A 19,614-nucleotide genomic window follows, 5' to 3' on the forward strand; every position below is an offset into this window, starting at 1 on the left:
TAGAGCACCAAAAATTAATATGTATATGTATATATATAATGTGTATATGTATAACAATGTCCCTGTCTAGCTCCGACACAGAGTACCTGTGAAGTTGGGGGAGGGGGAGGAGGGAGGGAGGGAGGAGGCCACCTCGCTGCCTCCCCTGATATTAATAATAAAAACAGTCTGGTCTCAAAACATGCACTCAAAACGTTAGCCATCTACGATTGGTTACATTTCTCCTCATCCTCTGCCACAGCAATGGCCATAACAAACACTTCTTGATCTATTGTTATTAAAACATGTCAACTCTTCTCCCGTTACCCTTCATTGAATCCTGACCAAGATGGAAATATCAGTCTTTACACGGATGTGAAATCCTCTCTTTTTTTTCTCTCAAAAGTAAACTTGGTAAACTTGAAAATTAATCTTCAAAACTCTAAATGCAAACAGTTCAAAAATCTTAAAGGAGTTGACAATAATAAAACAGTATCTCAAAAAGTTAACATTTTTTTTTTTACAGTATTATGAGTTAAATTCAAAACTGGAATTGAAAAGAACATGAACACCATCTAAATGAATGAAAAGCTCGTTGTGATGACCACTAAAACTAGATTGTCTGGAGTGAAATGTTCCGAAACGTCAACACTTGGAGACGACTAAACAATGCACGGAAGAGGGTGAGCTCAAAAGGGAGCAACACCTCTTCAATCATTAAACTGCAGTCCAAAAATTTACTGGATAAAATATATCTTCTGGAATACCTTTGAAAAACTAAATATTCACATTTAACTCTTCCATGAAATGGCCCTAAGATTAGGAAATGGCATAAACCAATATGAAATTAACACAGTAGTAAACAACAACATTTTGATTAGATGCATACACTAAATAAGTATGGTGGGTAAAACTATGAATGGTCTTTTAGATATACAAACATTTTGCATGAGCAATCTTGGCTTCTCTATAGTATATGCAAATAACTTCAAAAAAGGTGAATAAATTTACAACACAAAAGTGATAATTTGGTCAACATCACCAATGAAAATATAATATGATCTCTTGTAAAGCTTTATACTATGAACACAGAAAAAAAAACAATAATCCCTTAAGGCACAGCAAAAAATAATGGTCATGTTAAGACTGAGTATATGTGACTAGAAATAAAGCATGTTGCATAAGGTTGATTGGCAATTAGAGCCCAAATATGGTTACTTTTATCTACGGCTAGGAGACTGACTGTCCCTGGACACCCAATCTGTTCATAAAACGTGACAAAATGTTAACAATCTGACTATTGGATACAGTTATATAAATCTGTGCTTAAAAAACTATATATCTTGCCAACAGAGGTTAGTTACCTCAAGGAATCATTATCCTGTATTCAGTATTAATTGTGGACCTAAATAAATGTAATATAATAATATAAGGATAAACAGTAAACATAATAGTAATATAATAATATAACTAAAGGAATCCAATAGTAAATCCCCACAGTTACACTGAGGAATATTGGCACATGAGTTAAGTGATATATAAAGTGTTTAACACCAGAACATGGTGGTTATTCTTGGCAAGTGTGACAATGTAACCCTCAGAGGTGATCTTTAGCCCACAGCAACGTGACACTTTCACGTAGGGACACTGGAACTCTCCTATCAGAGAGCCATCCCGTTGGAACACCGCAACGTGGAAGCGATTGCCGTGACTGTCACCTACAAGGACATCGCCTGCATCGCTGATGTCAATGCCGTTGGGGTAGTTGGTGATGTTCTCACAACCAATGCGTCTCATGAACTGTCCGTCCTCGTTGAACACTACCACACAGTGGCCCTACAAGATAGAGGAAGAGATTCTGACCTTTGTGGCTCATTTCCACACCCACTATGCTACACGACAGCAATGTTTAAAGGAAAGCAAATTTTTCTGCTTGCTTTCCATGACATTTCCATAACAGTGGTATGCCCCCAATTACTTTCTGTAATGAATAGTTGTTGCATCAATGTGACACGTAAGGAAACTACGTCCTGATAAACTTGTGGCAATCAATGTAATGATCCATGCCACTGAATATAGTGACTACAGCTGGTGTGACAGACCGAACCATCAGTTAATGTATCAATCTCACTTGCTTCAGTGATTATAAATGAGCTTGGGCGACTAATCACTATTCAAAAGACATAAAACATCAACAAAACTTAAGAAAGTTTTTCGCATGGTCATGTTTGTTACATCAAGACATAAACAACTAACATAGTTTCTGATTCACAAAACTGAACTGTATATATAGCATACTTGTATAGGTGTATCTCAACAGGAACTGTCCTTGATCATCTTGACCATGCAATAAATTGATTTGTTTTCAGTGTTATGATTGTGTGATGTTATTGCCCACACTTGTTCTGTTTATGATAACAATGATTCATCAATTACTGAGCTGTGATTATCAATAAGCATATCACTAACAACAAAACATATAACTCAGCCTTACCACCAGATCCCCTTTAGAAACTATCTGAGGTACTGGAGATCTCTCTCATCCAGAATATTGAAAGGAAACTAAAGGTAAACAGTGACACTTCATCAGTCCCACTGGATGTGTAAACCTACATACCTTAAAGTCACAGACAAAGTATTCCTTCCCACTGATAGCAATGTCTGATGGTTCTCTCATGTAGTCACTACAGTCAAACCACTTTATCAGATCTCCAGATTCACCAATACAGAAAACTGTAGGTGAAACACTATCAACCGCCACAATGTGACCTGTAAAAGAACACAGACTATGTTACAGTTTCCACAAATAGGAACTAATCTAATATTACACCAGACTCTCTATTTCACAGATTATATCCTAGACAAAAGATAGGGAATGGTAGTCCCAGTAGATAAGAGTTGTAATCGACCCCTAAAACCACAATCAATTATCAATGTCTTCTGTCGACCAATTATCGACAAATGATCAACTACAAGTATGGATTTATGAACACAAGATCGGCTGATGAAACGACTGCTATACAACTGCTTCTAACAAAGATATGTTATATGACACAAGATTGTAACCCATTATTCAGAAATGGATTACAACACACTTTGACAAAAGGATATGGAAAATCATGTAGCATTTGACAAGTAGATCACGATATTTACAGTTAAACGAAATGTACAGAGCTTATTTGTGCGAAAATTGAAAAAAGTTGAACTCTAGATCTACATGTCAAATTTGATGCATAAATCAGGATATAATGGCCATATATCTAAGAGTAGACGTGACAAATATCAATAAAGCTACCCATTTCCATCCTTGTTCATGAATTTGATGAAAATCGAGCCTTTTGCAAATGCCAAATATTATTGCAAAGCAAACAGGTGTGGGAAAGGCATTTTGTTCACAGTTAAGTGCTGTATATGCTCAGGAGTATTCGTTGTTTTTAGAATAATTTTTTTCATGACATGCGTTTACGAAACCCTAATCAATGCTTGCTGCAAGTCACTATCTGCACAACAAGAAAGAAACTGCTCCCACAGCAATTTATAAATATACTTGACTGGATTATGGCTGTGACTGAGAATTGAGCTGGAGGTATTCACAAATATTGCATGTACACCAATCGTTGATGTTATTCTTGAAGATAGCATACAGTGTTATCAACCGGAAATTATTTTAACTATCACATTTTGAGTGTCCTGCGATCAATAAGCAGATTATTTCATAGATCGGTGCACCACTACCAGTAGATAGATGTTGTGAGAATTCAAAGTCAACTAAGTATGAAACATGACTACTGACTGGTCAATGCCATAAATTGACATCACCCTATGAGACATCATTTGACAACACAACAGTTAATGGTCCATCGGTAAAGAATCACAGGGCCATTTTTAGCTGCAGCTGCCCGCTCATTTCTGATAACCAGAGGACAGTTTCTTGTTAATGCCATTCATTTTAACTGTAACACTACGACTTACTTATAGTCAGTTTGCACATAACAAACGTGTTGGAGGGAACTAATTTGTCTGGCGATTGTGCAAGTTCAAGGAGTAATATGACTAACCTTTGACCTGGGGGAACTTTGTCCTCATATAAATAATGTATTTCTTTCACGAAAAACAGCATAAAAAGGGTTGAATTAGAATGGGGATAACTGTACTGTCTTTAACTAATTGGGGACATATACCAGTGGTAATATAGCCCCTAGTTATCCCCTAATTATGCAGTAACAACTATGCATGCTTAGCTTTTAACCGATTTTAACTAATCGACTGTTCAACCCAATAAAAACAAAGTTAATTAGTATAGGTTAACACTGTGGGATACAAGAGTGATCAGAAGATGACATATCCCTCTGGCCCCCACATATTTGAAAGGACAAATCATCCGACAGTTACTTATTGTGTTTTTAGACCAAGTCAGAATTGTTTCCATGGAATTCATGAAAAATATAAATGACATATATCTGTAATCAGTAAAAGTCACCATTTAAAGATCTCTCTCGTATATCTGCCAAGATCTTTTGCAAGATATGAAATGGTTTTCGAGTTGTGTTCATGGAACCAAGAAAATAATACGTCATAAAAACCTGTAAATAGCAAAAGGCACCACCTTGGGGTCTGCCACACATATCTACCAAGTATCACTGACAGATATTAAGAAGTTTTTGAGTTCTGCTCCGGAAACGAAACACACCTCTCACTTTTGAGACTAAGTACGATACGCTTCCATGCAAACCAAGAACATAATACATCACAAGATCCTGTACATAGCAAAAAGCACCACTTTAGGTTCTGACTGATATATCTACCAAGTTCTGCAGAAAAATACTGAACAGTTTTTGAGTTCTGCTCCGGAAACGAAGCCCACCCCACCATAAGACTAACACTAAAATGTTCCATGGAAAAACAAAAAAAAATATAAATGCCAAAAATCTGTAAATAGCAAAAGGCACAACCATAGGCTGAGATTACTATATCTATTAAGTTTGGTGTAAAAATATTGAACAGTTTCTGAGTTATGATTACAAAATGATTACGGACGGACAGACAGATGAGGTGTCGACTATATCCCCCCACATTACATGCGGGGGGAGGGGGGGAGGGGGGAAGAGGAAGAAGGAATTAAAAAAAACCAAAAAAACAAAAAAACAAAACAGGTAGTAGAACTTTACTTACCCTGCTGTGTAATAGCCAGTCCAGCTACAATGTCTATGTAGCGGATAGCTATCTTCTTGACAAAATGTCCATTCTTTGTAAAGATTTGCATTCGTGAGCGCTCATTACCACGGTCACACACAACATACTTCCCTGATGTCCTCATCACAGCCACCTTACGCGGATACCATAGCTGTCCCTCCTCTCGACCTGCAGTATAAGCTGGAGTTACTCAGGTGTTAGATTATTTCAGGTAGGAAGATCCAAAAATTCTGATCGTCATGATATCTTCCAACTCACGAACACTCATATCAAACATTAAACTGGAGGTTTATCAGTACATGCTTATCAGTACTTCCTAAACATGATATTACAATTTTCAGATAGAGCGTTTGTCCACATTAATATAGAAATGGTCATCACACATTTACGACAGCAATTTGGGTTTGACCACTATCTTTCCTTTTGATGATGTACAAAGGCTTTAAAATGCTTATGCATCAAAATTTAGGTGTTGTGACCTAATGAACAAGATCCTATCACAATAAAGTTTGTCACCACAGTTCTACAGAAAGAGTAGGATACACCACTTTTTCATAAATTATGCAAGAACAAGCATAACTGTCAAGCATAACTGAAACAAAACAATGTCTGATTTGAAAGTAGATACAGAAAGCTTAGCTGCCAAATCCATCAATCTGATTCATTTTCCAAGAAAAGGTTCAATATTAGTGAGTGAGTGAGTTTCAGTTTTACGTCGCACTCAGCAATATTCCAGCTATATGGCGGCGGTCTGTAAATAATCGAGTTTGGACCAGACATTCCAGTGATCAACATCATAAGCAACGATCTGCGCAATTGGGAACCGATGACGTGTCAACGAAGTCAGCAAGCCTGACCACCCGATAACGTTAGTCTCCTCTTACAACAAGCTGAGTCGCCTTTTATGGCAAAATGGGTTGCTGAAGGCCTATTCTACCCCGGGACCTTGACGGGTCGGTTCAATATTAAATGACAGATTCCACAATATGCCAACTACATGACATCCTCGATATCTCCAGGGTCTATGTTCCGAAAAGTCTCCACTATACCCTGGATCCATCTACCCTGGATTTCTTGCATATGTTTTAAAAAAGGTTTCGGACAGACCTATAAAGTTGCATGTATGATTTCCCCAATTGTGAGTCGGACGGCGAGCAAACCTTCGCAGTAGCAACTGCTATCTTTGTTGACACTGGCAAGTTCGGTTATAACGGCGACCACTCTGATTGGCTACTGTGAGAAAGCGGAGTCAGCAAAGGGAGGTAATAAATTTATCGGGCTGAGCCGTAGATGCATCCAGGGTATAGTGGAGACTTTTCGGAACGAATACCCCGGAGATATCGAGGATGACTACATGATTGTGGACTGTAAATATTGGAGTCTATGTTTGTTGATGTTTAATGTTGATCTCACCAAAATTTTAGCTAAAGCATGACAGACTAAACGTTCAAGTCTAGGCCTGACATCCAGTTATTGACAAGTTAACTTACTAAATGAATCAACACAATTGGGATATTATGACAAGCTTAGAATGAGTCTGCCCAGGTATTCCTTAAGTTGGCTCCTACATGCAAGTTTTGATGGAGACCCAATAATTCTAACCAGCATCTTTATGGGTCAATAACTCAAGGTGCTTGGACTATTCTTATCAGAAGCTCCACACAACAGAGTCAATGACTGTATGATGTACACACCTGGTATGCCGAACTGGTACTTGAACTCTCCAGTTTTCTCGAACACCTGAATCCGGTGGTTGTTAGTGTCAGCCACAATGATGTCTTCATCAATACCCAAGCAAAAGCCATGGGGAGAGTTGAACTGACCCTTGCCTGGACCCAGCTGTCCAAACTTGCATCTGGGCCAAGATAAACATCAACACAATGACAAAGGAAAGATCTGACAGATTTGAGACCAATTCATTTTTTTATGTTCAGCATCGGTAAACAAGCATTCAGCATTGTGAAAATGCAAACTAAACAACAGAAGACAGACAAGCAGTCAACAAGAAGAAATCTGGTCTGTACTCTACTGGTGGTCAAGCAGCACTGAATCCTTGTGTTCACCCAAACTTTGACTTGTAGGCATTAAGGGTTCACTAAGAGTCAAATGGTATCATTAGGAAACTCAAGGACCCAACTTCATATTCACTTAAGTAGTAAGAACATGCTAAAAATCTTCGCTCGGAGGTGGGCACCTAAACCACTCCATCAAACCCACTCAGCCACCGAGGCTTCTACTTTAACAACTGACTGCATACTTTGTGTGCACATCTCTGAGTTTAACAACTTTTGAGTGGGATTTGAGAAGTTGGCAATTTACTTCCACAATACAGAGACTTTATGGCAGAGTGAGGGTAGAAGATTTTGATAAGATTCTTGTATTCTTGCTATTCATGTTAAATGAGTATCAAAATAACATCTGACAAGTTTGCAAAGCGCAAAAGGAATACTTTTCATACCTGATCTGCATTGCACTCATCTTGTTCACTCGTCGCATTGGTGGGAACTGACTACTGCCACCAGCCACAGATGGATCGAAAGTGGTAATATCTGTATCATCTGGAGAGTTCATTAAGTTGCTCATATTCCCAAGTCCCATGGTTTCAAGGTTGGCCAGGCTGGTCAGATTGCTGAGATTACCAAGTGCGCTGCTGACACCATTCATCTGCTGAGACGACTGACTGAACAGATTGGCCAGTGTATCCAGGTTGGTGGAGTTGGGGGACCGCTGAGAGGCATTTGTGAGAATGTTCAGGGATGGGTCCGGTTGAGAGAGCGGGGTCTGAGTACGACTGCTTGGGTTCGAATTACCTCCACCAGACCCAGTGGAGGGGTTGTTTATGTTCATTCCCGATATCACCTGACCATTCAGAGTCACTTGACCTGAAACGCAGATGGGTCATAATAACATACATTTCAACTGCAACACATGACTGACAACAATGTTAAATGGAAAAGGTAGCACCATTACAAATGATAACTGGTATGCAGCAGCACATCATAAATCTCACTTGAATCTGCACACAAACTTCAAGCAGGAAGCAATGCCACAATTTTTTTATAACCAAAAAGACCCTTGTGTTGCTAACAAAGATACAGAAATTGTGCATCCAGCAATCTTATCCTAAATCCTAATGACTAGTACGTATCTGTACAATTTAAGGGAACAACTGTGCATATCTTACTTTCACTTTTAGTCCTTAGCAGAGAATGAACAATTTTAGTCAAACGAACAGGCTGGACTGTGGACTGTGGACTGTGGAAGACTGCACGCTTTTCATAACATCATTCAGTTTGAGGATGCATAACATCTGTCCCTTACCTTGATTGTTGAAACCAACAGATCCAAGTTTAGCCATGGCTGCAATGTTGATCATGGTGGCACTCTGACTGCTACCAGTGCTGGCTGCGTCCACAGATATCCCACTGTCAGACATTGCTGGGCTGTGGGAGTTACGTGACAGACTGCTGTCTTGACTCGAGGGGTGCCCAACACCGGAGATGCACCGCCCAATAGGAGGCGGCACAGACACCATGTTTTGCAGAGAGTCAACAACACTACCGTTGATTGAGACAGGGGTGATACATCGCAGTGATGGCATAAACTCAGAGATGCTTGATCTGGCAGCCATCATGGAGCTGGTTGGGCTGAGAACTCCATGGGGCAGGGAAAAGGCATCATTGTCGAATGATGAGTGCAGTGATGACAGCTGAGTGTCAATCTGTTAAAGGAAATTGTGAACATGCGTAACAGAATTTTCACAAATATAATAGAATGTATATAATTGAGTCTGGACCAGACAATCCAGCTATCAACAGGATCAGTGTCAATCTATCAACAGGATCAGTGTCAATCTACACAATTGGGATACGATGAAATGTCTTCACTACGTCAGCAAGTCTGACTACCTGATCACATTACAGGGTTCGATTTAGAGCTTTGTTACTTGTACTAGTGCATCCCAATATTACAAAGTGCAACCTACTTATTAGTCTAACATCAGTTGCAAGTCAATAATCACAAAAACTGTAAATATCAGAAACAAAGCCTATCCCTCCATTTTGTGACAGAGCCTGAAACGTTTCCATTGAAACTGAGAAAACAATAAATCACAAAAACCTGTAAATAGCAAAAGGCACAACCACAGATTCACTCTATTGTATCTATCAAGTTTGGTCTAAAAATATTGAGCGGCTTTTGAGTTATGCTCTGGAAACAAAATGATTACAGACGAGGCGTTGACTATATCCCCTGCATTACCTTTTAAGACCACTGGTATTATCCAAATCATGAATGAAAATAACCATGGATAGTAAAAACAGACAACAGTCAAGCATTAAAACATTTTTCCTTAAGAAAACGAGTGTATCAACTGACAAAAGTGGTAAACCTTACTCAGAGACTGAGAAACGTGCCAACGTTGAACCGAAGTGATTTAACTGACACTGATGATACAAGGGTGGGTAACCTAGTAGAAAGGAAAGAATATCTCTCATCTTTTTTATTTTCAATTATTTTTGGAGTAAAATCCACAACAGACATCATCCAGTTTCTTCACATGCATTTCTTTACATCCAATGAATCCAAGAAGTATCAACTTAACATACCTTCATCTCTTCCTTGGCAAAAGATCCAAAGGTTTTCTTGGCAGCTTCCTTGAAGACATCTGTGTTAGCATTGAACTTAATATCCACCGAGACATCCAGCTTGGGGGTGTTGTTGATGAGGGACATCAGCTGGCTTGTGATAAGTTGTTTCACCAGTAGCATCTGAACACTGTTTCCGTGTTCCAGGACACGTTCTGTGAACTTACAAGCATCTTCTATCTTCTCCACTGTGCTGCCCACGATGTGAAACATTTCCATAATACCTAGTTCCTGTGAGGAGTGCATTTCTTCCAGTTCCTTCAGTAGATCATCCTTCGAAGAACAAACACTAATTGTTACCCAATGGACGCGAGAAAGTGATAAATTGTTTCACACAGGAAACACTTCAAGTCATGCACAAATAATAACATGTCATGACATATAAAACTTCGCAGTAATGCCACATAATGAAAACCATTCCCCAAATTCACTTTTCTTAGAGCAGTCATGTATCAACTGATCAATTAAAGTCAGGTCTTGACTCCAGTGAGGTTCGAAAATCAGAATTACACAAGTTCAAACAATCAGGTATACTTACTTTCCTCATCTCTAGTATAGCTTTGCAGCTCTGGAATGTTTCTTGAATGAGGCCCTTGGCATTGTCACGCTGTATCTGCAGCTCTGACAAAGCGTTCTCCAAATTAGAGGTAGCCTCCTGACAAATGGTCACCTTGCTCTTACTCTCCGTCACCAGCGACCTGAGTTCTTCCTTCTGCTGCTCCTCAACATCAGAAATCTTCTCATGGCTGTGTTCTGGCTGACGATGCTCACTCAGCATACAATCGTTACAGATGGGCACCTACAACCACACCAACAAACGTAAACCACTGAGTCTTACATTTAAGTCCACAATACCTTAGCTTTCTTGGAAAATAATTAGGTCTGACAGACTGTTGATGCTTCCTAAATTACCTCATTCTCTTCCCACAGATGTTACTTGTCATATTTCGCAGTTCTCATAAAATCCCCTAGCGGCAAAAAATGGCAGATTTATTTCCCCTTTTTCTATCCAATCAGAACACGTGTAACATCGACCTAGATTTAACTTGACATGACATATGACTTATGACATGACTGAGTTCTGTCTACAAGAAACATTGGAGTATTGCGCTCGGGAAGAGGTTCTAGTTTTCACGATGCATCAGGAAATTACCGAGATATTGCGAAAGAACACTTTTGAAACAAGGTCGCTGATTGCACTACTAAATCTGATTGCCTCCAATCACGAGTCTTAAAGACTTGCACCATGAAAGGGTCGTATTAGAACAGAGGTTACGTAGGAAGATATGACAAGCAACCACTGAGTAGAGAATGAACTTACCCAGAATGTTCTGGAACAAAAATCTGATACAAACAGGTGAGGTGAACTTTCCCTATCTTGCACAGTGTTTTTAAAATCACATTACACGTATGCCAGTTAAGTTACACCCATGACATCACAAATAATTCAAACTCGGTTTTATTTGACAGATTCTTCATACATTTTACTATTAAAGGACAAATAGTCAATGTCGAGAGTCAATGTCACATCAAGCAAAACATATCAGGTGTGAACAACAAAAAAAGCACTTGTTAAAAACTGTAAATAAAACAAATTTCATATCTTAAACAGAAATTTGCTAAACAGAGAAAGAGGGGGAAAGAGTGAAAGGAAAGAGGCAGACTCTGAGAGATGCCAACTGTTATTTCGAGCTTTCAACTTTGTGTCGGGGAAAAAATATTGTACATTCTGAAAAGAATGATGACAGTTTCAAGACTTCATAGAAACTTTTATTAACTTTTGTGTACACTTCCCCTTTGATGTTTATCAGACATTGAGTAAATATCTGCACAACTATGTAACATGTTAGATACTAAAGTTATAACTATGCACTAGATTCAGGGGATATAAGACTGGTCTGCCAAGATTGTCCCCAGTCATTGACTACTGGCCATGTCGATCTCTGCTGCTATTTTATCATTCATCTTGAAGAAAAAGACATGGGACAAACTGACCTGGCAAGTATTGCAGTAGTATTTCAGGTTTTCACTTGTGTGGATCGGACAGAAAATTGGTTTGTGGATTGTTAAGCCGCCTCCATTCTGTAGTTCCTCGAAAGACACCACCTTGAGTAAACATAAAAATATGGCCAATGAAGTGGGGGAAAAATCAAAATCACTGATGTATTTATGAAGGAGTGAGTGAATGGGCAAGTATTGCCTAACATGGCATTGGCAAGTTTGCAGTTTATTCATGGAAGTGTATTTGTAAAGATTAAAGCCTGTCAGATGATAGTCATCTGATCTGAAATCTGCATTTGCTGAGAAAACTATGACCATCTGGCCCAAAGATTTTGCTGATTTTTGCTTTTGCAGGTTTTATTACCATTTGAGAAGTGCTTCATTTGCACAATCAGATGATGAATATCTACCCATCACTTTAACACAATGCATAAGCTGCATCATGAAGTGTCTCAAACATTGCTATTCAAAACGATAATGGAAATGTGTGCCCAAATTATTCAGATGATTTTGGCACATACGGTCACCCCTCTCAATTATGCTCTTTGTGATACCGTGGATTTGGTTAAATTGCAGGGTAATCCGTGGCTTCCACAAAAAAACCTGCTGTTCAGCTACCACACATCTTCACGTCATCAGAAAAATCATATCAATAAATTCTCTGTTTTGCTCAGGTTAATCCAGGGCTTGATTTAAGTGGTGCTAACAACCTAAGATAAAAACCTAGTTACAACAAACACCAGGTTGCAATATATGATGAGGGAAATATGCTTTTGAATTTTTCATGTTTTTCCTGAGGTGTACCCACTGAAAAATTGACTTGCACCTGGTGCAAGTTAGACTAACTGGGTTGCATTTGTAATATTGGTCTGCAACAGTGCAAGGAACAATGAACGAAATCGAGCCCTGTAATTGTGTTGTTAACTAGCAAAATTCAGTGCAAATTGCAATGAAAAGTGTTCATCATACATATCTATGGGTTTTCAGATGCTTAAAAACATTCATATAAATCAGATGAATAGCAGAACTTTACGAAGACATATGCCATCAGCCAAGTACTTACAATGTTTGCCGTAATGCATTAAATTAACTTCCTCAATTTCATCTTATATGATTAATTCAAATTTTATTTTCATTCATCAAAATTGCATACAGAAACAGAAAAGGTGTGAATCACCTCAATCTATACGGGTACACCTTCCACAGATCATGTTCACAAGGGACCACTTACCACCTACCTCAATAGCACCCATTTGATACTATTCCCAGCAATCATGAACTGATTACCACCTACTTATCCATGGACCACAGACCCAGACAGAGAAACTCATGAATAAAGTATATTTGACAATATTTATTACCAACATATTGTTTTTACAATGTAAGTGGCATATACCATGGAAGTTAATGGTGACTTGTTAAACTGTCTCATATTAAAATGTATCCAGCCATGTATTCCAAAGTGCCAAGCCCATGTTAATTATTATGTTACATATGCTACACCTAAAAATTAATATGTTGTGGCTCTGATTGCCTGACCCACCCTTAAATACTAGAGCTGACCCTATTTTTACTCATGAATAAAAAAAGAACGAGCTTTCAGATATCAATAATTTTCACCTGGCACCGAAAGGTGTCAGTCTTACTAGCAGATAGTCGAATGAATGTAGTAAGCTTGACTTAATAAACAATTACACATTGACAAATGTGGCATTAGTTTGTACTTCAAGTAAATAACTAAAAAACCAGAAATCCTGAATACCTACCTGCCCTTAATTTTTAACATGCATGAGCGGAATCACATTATTTTTTATTTATTTTAGCAGAAAACATGCATTGTACTAATGTGACAGCAATAAATACCATCAACATTTTACCCGAATGTAGTGATCATTATTTACTGAATCATTGATATGTTGGAGTAAAACTTTTACACTGCCAATTGCTATTTCCAGCTTAGTTGAATCTATGAGTGCCTGGGCAGCAGGAACAATACTTCAATTATCATGTCTTGTGATGTTTGACTGCAAGTTTCCTATACATACATCTATTATCATTTCAAAAGTCTGGGTTTTTTTCAACTCTGACGATACGATATAGTTTTGACTGGGCACACTATATAAAATAAAAGTTCTGTTACAGCCATGGGAAATATGATTTTACTTGACTTTTATCCTGTGTTATGAACAAAACGGTTTTATCCGGGGATTCCAAGACCTGATTTACGCTGAGGGATGACTGTCAATACATCATACAGTCAAGGTTAATTTGTAACACTTGAAAACAAACCATTGGTCTAAGTGCACTCTTTTCTACAAATTAGTACAATTGCAGTAAAATTCAATTAACTGGCACTGTTGCAATTTTTCACACACAACAGACATCAAATGCACGCATAATCACCTATCCATTCTACATGTATAAATATGCACCTCATTTACTATATTTCTTATTTGGATCTATGACAATGTATGTACATGTCACTTACTTTGTGATTTTCAAAACATCGCATGAACTGATGGGCAGTGACACATATTGGACACAGGAAGCTGGCACAATCACTGCACCTGGCCACTGCCTTCTCTTTGGCTTTGCAACTGGTACACACCAACTGCATGTCTTCCATGTCGGTCATGTCCAGCATGTCGGACAAAATATGCTCTGTGGGCAGGCCACTGGCCCCCCCTGGAGGGATGATTGTCTCCTGCTTGCATTGCGAGCATACTATATTCGGACCAGACGGTGTCACAAAGACAGCTGAATCCTTCCCGTCGTCTTCATCCTCATCCTTGTCTTCTCCTATCTGTTTCTCAAGACATGCCTCACAAAAGACGTGTAGACATGTCAGCACTTTGGGTTTCTTCAATTTCTCCTCGCAGATTGGGCATTTTTGCTCCTCATTTTCCAGTGAAGATGAAGTCAGAAGCGGAGAGGAAATGGGTGACTCCTTTGGTGAACCGTCCTCAGAGGCCATTACTTACACAAGATCCTGAAAACAAAGCATTAAGAAGCAATATTTTGTAGTGGTCTGAAGTTAATCTGAGAGATAAGAAGGGGTTGGTATATATACTATGCCTCAGGATGTAATGTAAGGTTGAAATGAGCCCCAAAACTTTTATTTTCACAGAAAATGCAGAATTACGACAACGACCAAGACACAATTTCCAACACTGGCAGGGGTACTAAAAACTAGATAACCAAATCTGACCTGCTACAAAACTATATCATTTTATCCTTGCAGCTGGTCAGAATTGGTTTCCTTGTTTGTCAGTGGTTCTGGGGACCTATTTTACTTCTGGTCGACAGTATAAATTTACTGTAAACAGGTCATCTTTGCTACAAATAAGAACTAAATATAACAGACAAAATGTGAACACGCTAAACATTTGCATCCCATTCAAGCAGGACAAACTATAAATTGAGGATTAGTGAAATAGGCTTCACACAAGACCTCTGGATTAGTCTTCAAAAGAGGCAGCTTAGCCATATAAATTATTGTATGGGATACAAACATAGTAAGGTCAATAGGATATAAAACAACTGCAGCAGTGTTTGCCTTTGGCACAGAAATTTAGGAGCTGTCCTGACAGCGAGTCAGCTTCGGAACTTTCAAGACATCAAATGTCATTGTTGAATAACAATAACACGGTAAGGCTGGTCAGGTATTTTATCAGCATGGAGCAGTTAACTCACATATAATATACTTAGCAGTTTTAAACAACAGGAAACTACAAGCTTTGATTATCTGACCTTAAGGCCCAGTAGCATTACATTAACAATGATGCAAAGTCTTAAATTCACTGCGCCATAGAGATAATTTGTGACTAAATTATGCAGGTTTTCTGCAACAGGGCAAACACTGCTGCAGAGGAAATCAACCAACTAATGGCCATCAAAAACATAAGCCAATTATCATTCACTTATTGAAACAATCCACAGTGCAATACTGCCAGGGGAAAACACTGTTGTGTTGAAGGTGAAAGGATATGTTAACTTTTCAAGTTATCCAAAATTCCACACAATCACAAAATAATGAATGATAAATAAGTACTAAAATATTATCAAGCTTTTACTTGGTGAGAATCACAACAGTCATGTTTTGCTGTATATTAACAGTGGGCAGGACAAGGCATTCTTCAAAGTTTAAGAATAACATGAAATATGAAATACTGTCTTCTATCATATTCAAAGGTAACTACAAACTGACCCACAAACATTAATGGAAGAAATATAATTCAATCTGCCTTTTCACCCAAATCAGTGAATTAATTTATGAAACTCCTGTTACAGTTTATCCAGTACAATTGACGTACCCTCTCAGCTCTAACCCCAAACTTTAAAACATAAACACACCGGAGACTTTCTAAAATCACAAATACTTAATATGCTATCATATTAATTTTAGACATCATGAGCTATGAAAAACACATACATTTTTGGACACCTATCCAGAAATGCTACGGTGCAGACACATATAACTCACCAAACATTCACCAACGATAAAATCCTTAGTAAAATTGTCACCTTACTAGTGAGTGAAGAACATATGAAAAGTGAATTAATTACCTAGGCATATAGCACTGCGTATAACCATGGCACTGGTTGTTGCTAAACAATCTGTAACCAAGCTGTGACCTACTTTGCTCACTGATTCCTGTTAGTGCGAAACCAAAGTCAGCTGGTTTGCATTGCTGCTCCGTTGTGGCATGTACACATTGTGCGGAAAGTGGCGTGGGTTCCCTCCACAAAACAATACACTAAAGAAAGGCGGATTAACTCATTCCATCACCACGTCAACAAACTATGCCTACCAAGTTCGTATATATATAAATAAGGATCCATAAATAGAATGTCGACCTCAAAAGACCTTGAACCTGGGCAATGGTAACCCTTTCACTTCACATAATTTTCGCTGTTTTGCTACCATATGGCCTCTAAACAAATATAATACCCATTATGGTAAGAAAGCGTAAATTCATATTTTGCATAATAATGATAATGTAAACAAAACGAGCCCATATCTACTTCCTGATTCTTAGTATTTCGATAAACAGGTTGTTTCCGTTCTGCCCTGTGCGATTTCCTGCTAATGCACGGGGCACGATATGAAGCCTCAGCAAAAGGGTTATGCAAATAAGTGTTTATTACCTACGCGCGGGAGACACGTCAGTGTTTCTTCATACATAATTCACTGAATTGATTACCAAAGTGAAGACAATATAAATTGCAAAATCATCTAAATAAAATAGCAAAATTCCATCACTTGCGCGCGCATGTGCGACGAAACCGCCCACGAGATATCAACACTTGTTGCATGCAACATACATAAATAAACATACGTATATAAACTATCAGTTAAATCGGAGATGCACCAATCAGCAACAATCCATGGGAACAAGGGGAAATTGCAGCAGGCAGACGATGAACATTTCCAAGACCTACATTCTGAGGTCACGTTCTGTCTCGTCGTTCGTGGGATTCATTAGCACACAGTCGACTGCGGAATTTGGAAGAAATCTCCGCACGTTCCCGCCCAAGAAAGGTTATTGGAAATGCGTGCAGGAAAATGACCTACCTGGAATGCATGAAGGGATGTTTCGTTACTGTTACTTGCGATGTTTAGGCAACACATTAAGGAAAATAGAAGCACGTCCACCAGGACACTGATCTACTTCCCGCCATCTTTGGATCGATGAAAATTTCAATGCACATGCGCACTAGTGCCTTCGCGGCGGGAAGAGTGAATGCGGTCGATCACGTGGAACAGGTGGTTGACAAAATTACAGAAGTTCCACATGTGTGAACTAATTGCACAATTCACAGAAACAGATAACCTACCAACTGTTATCACCACAATTTATGTTTACAACACATTTAAACAGTGGACTCTAAAGAGTTTGATATAGACAGGAGACTCTATCAAGTTGTAGGTTATTCCTGATACCGTGAAGGTCTCATGCCTTGTTGAAATAAGTGTATTTTCTCAAATCTATACAAGACCTATTACATGCAAGATGGGCAGTTGGTAGCATGTATAGTTCTGCATATCTTTTAGTTGTGTCGAGAGACAACTCTATCTAATACAGCTACACTAATATGTCAATTATTTTAAAACACAAATATTGCCTACATGCGATCATGGCATACCGAGTAGGAAATGTTTATCTCTACGTATCCTCTTGCACTGTTTCACTACTAAAATAAAAGTTGTGGCTCAGTTTCCACTGGTTTTGACTCACCTAAATGGTTTTCACTCGCGACCCCACTCCTACCCTAGCCGACACTTTCTAAAATTGACATAATTAGGATGTATACCCAAACCAAGACACCATTCAGCGTCTTAGACCTGCAAACCCACAACACTGTGATACTGGCAAATCTCAAGAGCTGCAAACAGGCAGTTTTCCAATGATTCGAATACTACCCAACTGGCCCAGAGCAACCTCCCTTGAAAGTCATGGCGTACACCGTCAATTGAATTGAATTCCCACTGCCACCAAATGTAAACGTTTAATATATGAACGACTCTTACCAGAGACCATAAAATAGACTATGGTCTCTGCTCTTACAAATTCCCGAAAATGATGGTAATAATTAAGTAAGTGGGCCCTCCCCAAAAACCTCGCCGGATCCGCCTTTCCAAATTTACACTCTCGGCGGGTGTGTGAAAAGGACAATTTTAGTTTATGCTATAATCCAGTTGCCCATTTGTTCATTTCCGTCCCATTGAAAATGTCCAGGCTGTTATAAAGATTTGATTGTGAGAACACGGTGAGGGTTACAAACGTCCTCTTTACAGAGCTGAATGGTTCCACACAACCGCAACACGGATAAAACGGCGCTCATACAATTGCGTGATTTATGGACTCGTATTGGCGCCACATTTGCCACTGGTAATTCCTATCGTCAAATGTCAAGCAACAAAATACTGAGCGCCTGCATATGCTTTGACTTAGACTTGAACTCGTGCGTGATTACAAATGTAATGAATGAACTAAATGCTTGATTTTTGTCACTGCATGTTCCGAATGCTTTAAAGTATTTTGGGTACACGGTTCCATAGTTACGAGTAATGTTTCTGTTTATTGCCAGACATGTTTGAGAACGATATGGAGACTGTATCAAGCTAGGCCATGGCGAGTCCAGTTTTCAAAATATTCATTTAGTTTTGCTATGTTTCCGGGATGCTTCGTAGGCAGAATAATGTCTTTCTACAGGAATCCGAACAGTGCAACCTCGTTATAACATTCTTGTTTCAATTCGCTTTAACGCTACAGCCACCTGACGAAGATATTCGTGTATAGGTCATGTTAATGTTTGATATTAGTTGTATCCTGGCGTACTGGCGCCTCACTCTAAAAGCGTAGGTTCGCATGGGACTCTACACAACTCAAAGTATAGAATGAGTATACTTTACTAATAAGGTGTAATCCCCAATGTGTGCATTAAATCTTTCGAAAGTAAAATGTTAGTGTAGAGTTTTAAATAGATTTTATATATTCAATCCAAAATATACACGAGGAATTACATTTTGCATCCTTATGTTGAGAATTAAACACGGCTGTTTGCGTTTCGAGTTAATGCTTGAGCTCACCGGACCACCCCCAGCGATTGTGTCTCATCGAAAATATGTAGGCTTGTGACAAGTTAAACAATAAAGGTGTTTTCTACGTTGAACAAGGCGTTACTACAAATACATCTACAAAGAAGAAAATGTGATTATTCACATGTCCACCTCTAATTTATGTTCGTAGTTTTTCAAATGCATTCATGTGGTAGAGTAAATTTTGAGAGA

The 19,614-nt window shown here is 38.7% G+C and overlaps 1 protein-coding gene across 1 annotated transcript; it reads right to left on the bottom strand.

The window, feature by feature from the left end:
• Positions 1–367: 367 nt before the first annotated feature.
• On the bottom strand, positions 368–17,527 carry LOC137274282 (B-box type zinc finger protein ncl-1-like). The gene is made up of 11 exons (XM_067807404.1): positions 17,395–17,527; positions 14,308–14,808; positions 11,814–11,924; positions 10,357–10,617; positions 9,780–10,091; positions 8,494–8,893; positions 7,631–8,054; positions 6,867–7,027; positions 5,152–5,340; positions 2,597–2,748; positions 368–1,815 (listed from the first exon to the last, which is right to left on the bottom strand). Exons 2-11 carry the CDS (start codon positions 14,791–14,793, stop codon positions 1,507–1,509), a joined length of 2,805 nt encoding a protein of 934 aa, XP_067663505.1. The 5' UTR covers positions 14,794–14,808; positions 17,395–17,527; the 3' UTR covers positions 368–1,506.
• Positions 17,528–19,614: the final 2,087 nt, after the last annotated feature.

The sequence above is a fragment of the Haliotis asinina genome, chromosome 2 (assembly GCF_037392515.1).
Source record: "Haliotis asinina isolate JCU_RB_2024 chromosome 2, JCU_Hal_asi_v2, whole genome shotgun sequence".
Taxonomy (NCBI): Eukaryota; Metazoa; Mollusca; class Gastropoda; order Lepetellida; family Haliotidae; genus Haliotis; species Haliotis asinina.

Coding starts and splice junctions, on each gene's coding strand:
- LOC137274282 (XM_067807404.1), bottom strand. CDS start 14,793: ATGGCCTCTGAGGACGGTTCACCAAAGGAGTCACCCATTTCCTCTCCG. Junction 10,618..11,813: donor ACTACTGCAATACTTGCCAG/GTCAGTTTGTCC, acceptor GTGTGGTTGTAG/GTGCCCATCTGTAACGATTG. Junction 8,894..9,779: donor TTGCCAAGGAAGAGATGAAG/GTATGTTAAGTT, acceptor TTCCTTTAACAG/ATTGACACTCAGCTGTCATC.